General features: G+C 57.7%; 1 protein-coding gene across 1 annotated transcript in view; it reads left to right on the top strand.

The window, feature by feature from the left end:
• Positions 1 to 3,525: 3,525 nt before the first annotated feature.
• The window catches only part of RSPO4 (R-spondin 4), a 13,923-nt gene continuing 13,854 nt past the window's right edge, over positions 3,526 to 3,594 (top strand). Inside the window, 1 exon segment of the mRNA XM_025212213.1 lies at positions 3,526 to 3,594. This exon segment is cut by the window's right edge and continues 151 nt beyond it. Coding sequence (XP_025067998.1) covers positions 3,526 to 3,594 — 69 coding nt within the window.

Genomic DNA, 3,594 nt, shown 5'->3' with positions numbered 1-3,594 from the left:
TGAACCTTTAGCTCTTTGGCAAAGGATGTCAGGAGTAGGAGAAAGGAAGGGAGAGAAAGGGAGGGCAAGGGAAGGGGGAAAAGGGAGTGGGAGAAACTCCAGGGGAAGAAAGGAGACAGCGAGGGCACGGCATGGCCCCAGGCCTGCACCCGCAGCTCCTGCTGAGTCTACCAGCAGCTCCCGAGACTGTAAAGAGCAAAGCTGAAGGGGATGGATGCATCCAAAGGCCTCGCCTGCACGGCTGGGGAAAGGGAGCGATTTTCGTGGCACTGGCAACGTGGAAAGGACCTGCAGGGCCCCACGGGAATCAAGGACCTGGGAGAGCCCTGGTTTCTGGCAGGGCCTGGGCTGGGGTGCGCAGCAGGTGAGCTGGTGCCCATGGGGGCTGGAAGCCCACCTGTCCTCCCCGCTCAGGGGACAAAGCCGGCCTGGACGACCCTTTGCTGGGGATGCAGCCACTGGGTCCACGTCCACTTGCTCCTGTTGCCGTGAGGAGCTAACTCGCTCCAGATGCCCTGCTCTTCCCTGCAGGTTATGAGTAAACCCCTTTAAAATCACTGCATCCTCCAGTGCCGGCCACCCATCCAAAGCCTGCCTCGAAGCCTCCGATAAGGGCTAAGCATGCTCCCGCGTCCTGCCCCACACCCGACATCTCCTCCAGAGCCCCGTCCAGCCTCAGCGACCTCGGCTGCGGGCCGTGCTCCGTCCCCTGCGTGCTCGGTGCATGCCCTTGCTCCTGCTGGAGCTTCTCCCGGACATGGCAGAGCCACCTCCCACCCAGGCGCTGGCCCCAGCCCAAAGCTGCTTAGCCTGAAAGAATGAAGGGGCCCTCCAGCAGCGCAAAGGGAGAGCGCGGGAGGAGGAAGCCGTTTCCACCGGGGCTGCTCCTCATTGCTTGGGATCGGGAATCCCAGGTGCGGAGGGACACGGCCTTCAGGGCCACGCTCACGGCAGCTGGGGTGCCTGGAGAAGCGGATGCCGGAGCAGGGCGGCAGCATAAGGGGATTCCTCGTCCTTTTCTTTCTGTTCTGGGTGTTCGCTGCCCCCGGAGCCATGGGTTTCCTGCAGCAAGTGTAGGGCGTGACACACAGATGTGCAGTCAGGATGCTCCCGGGGACAGGAAGCAGACCGCAAGCATGAGCGTGGATGGAGAAAACCCTGCTCCTTGATTCACACCCGTGCTGGTTGGGCCAGGCGCATTCAGTGGACAGAGACGCCTTTGCATTTATTGAATTTCATTATTACATGCCTGTGGTTGGATGCCTACTGTGTTTCCACTGCCTTTTTCCTAAGAACAGAGGGACTGCTGTTATTAAATATCCTGGCTGTGGTTGCTGGCTGGCTTCTTCCCCAGGGGCCGACCTGAGCACCCCAGACAGCGGCAAGAGCCGGGCCAACCGGAGGGGGGAGGACGAGGGCAGGCGCGACCCACCAGCGCACCTACCCTTGGCCTGACTCGGCTGTTATTTCGGCCGTGCCAGTCCTGATCTCTGGGGCGCGTGGGTTTCTTTATGCAGTTTGAGTGTGTGATGGAAAGTTTATGACAAAGGATGGAGATATACGTATATATAGATATCTATATATAGATGTGTGTGTGTATATATAGATGTATATTTAGATACATATTTATAGATGTGTGTATATATATATAGATGTGTGTGTATAGATATCTATATCTATATCTATATGCATATATGAATATATGTGTGTATATATCTAGGTAGCTATATAGATATCTATATAAAAATATATTTAAAAAAAAATGATCTCTGGGAAGTCATATGGCTGTTTCACAGCAGCCTCAATAGTCACAAATGCTTCCTGAGTGAGATACTGGCTTGAACATCTGGAGGCGCCTCAGTGACTGTCCCATTAATTGGGAGTACTGGAAAGAATGCACCATGCAGGCAGAGAGGATAGTCATTTTTTTCTGGGAAATGCATCCTCCGGGGTGATATCAGGGAAGCCAGTTGCGCACATAGGAGCTAACCAAGAGCCTCAGGATGCAGCCTCTACAGATTTCCCAGAAAAAAAATTAAAGGCTTGCGTGATGGGCCCAGATCACCACCAGCTAGCCTGTCACACTCGTGTGAGGAGGGCAGGGTTGGGCCCCCGTGCCCAGCTCCTGGATTTGAAGACGGGAGGCTGCGATGGACAGGAGGTGGTGCGCACAGTGGGGCCATCTTCCTCAGCACTTGCTCTCTCGTTTCCCTCTGTGAGATGGCCCTATGTGCCTCAGTCTAACCGAGCTCTGAAATGGGCAGCTTCGTGCTTCTCTGCAAACCTTCGAGGTGGGGTGCAGCTGTCCACAGCCTGCCTCCACCCGCAGAGCTGGGCATTGGCTGGCACTCAGACACCCTGAGCCCCTGACCGCCCCACGCTCTGGGGTGCCCCAAACCCAGGGCCTGATCCGTGCCTTGACCTCGCGACCAGCCCTGGCACGTGATGCCCTGAGCAGGTCCCGCCTTGGCCTTCCAGGGGCGATTCACAGCGAGCTCCTCTCTCCCACGTGATTCTCCCCCGACGACCCTTTATTCGCAATCCCTGCCCACGCTGAGCTCAAAAGATTAAGCATCTGGCCATTCACACGGCCTCACTGCACCTGCGTGGCAAAGCTCAGCCAGGCGGGGCAGAGACCCTGGCAGCCCCTCCGTAAAGCCTGGACATGGCTAGAGCGAGCCCAAGAGGTTGGCACCAGCGGAAAGCTCAAAGGAGACCCACTAATCGGACTGCCAACCCCCTAGACGGCCGTGACGGCACGAATAAAGCAGCTGAAACGCACGCGGGGCATGCCGAAGGTTTATAGGTTGGCAGGCTCCTGTTCAGAGATGGGGAAGGCCAGTCCCAGCCCCCCTAGGCTAGCAGAGCAATACTTCTGGGAAGCCTAGCAGAGGGTAGCCAGCCCCTGCCCGTCACACAGCCCATTTCTTGAAGGAGCCGCTGGCTTTTCGAGGACACTCAAAAGATATCAGTGCTGAGCTTGGCAGAGGCCGCCCCGACGGGGAGGGATGCCCAAGGAGGGGTGGGAAAGGGCACGAGAAGGGTTAAAATCCCTTGCCTGGATCCATCAGTGGACACTGCAATGAACCTGGAGTCCGAGGCATGGCCGTGCGGCTCAGCCCTCCTTTCCCAGCTGAGGTGGAGCCTGGAGCACGGGGAGTGGCAAACTCCAACCAATTTGTTTGCAAGTTTGTTTGCTGCTGTTGTGGGTTTTTTTTCCGGAGGGGTGTGGGCAGCGGGGTGTGGGATCGGCATATAAAGGCCGCGCGCTCCGGAGCTGTCATCACTGCCGTGGCACCATGAGCCGCCTCGTGGACTGAGCGCCACCCCGGTCTGCGCCCATGCCACCGCGGTGCCTGGCTGTGTGACTGCCCCGGCGGCCCGCGGGATGGTGTGAGCCCCGTGTGCAAAGGGGCTGCGTGCGCTCTCTCCCTCAGCTGCCTTGCTCGCTCGGCGTCTGGCAGGAGGCACGCCAGCCGCCTGGATGATCTGATCCCTTTCCTGCCCTAAATTACTCCTGCCCAGATGCGGTGGATAATATTCATGTTGCTGTTATTCATCAACTCCATGGAAATGCTCACGCAGACCAGATGG

The sequence above is a fragment of the Alligator sinensis genome, unplaced genomic scaffold (assembly GCF_000455745.1).
Source record: "Alligator sinensis unplaced genomic scaffold, ASM45574v1 scaffold1032_1, whole genome shotgun sequence".
NCBI classification, from domain to species: Eukaryota; Metazoa; Chordata; order Crocodylia; family Alligatoridae; genus Alligator; species Alligator sinensis.
The sequence above is the reverse complement of the archived record's forward strand: the minus strand, read 5'-3'. Positions and strand labels throughout refer to the sequence as shown.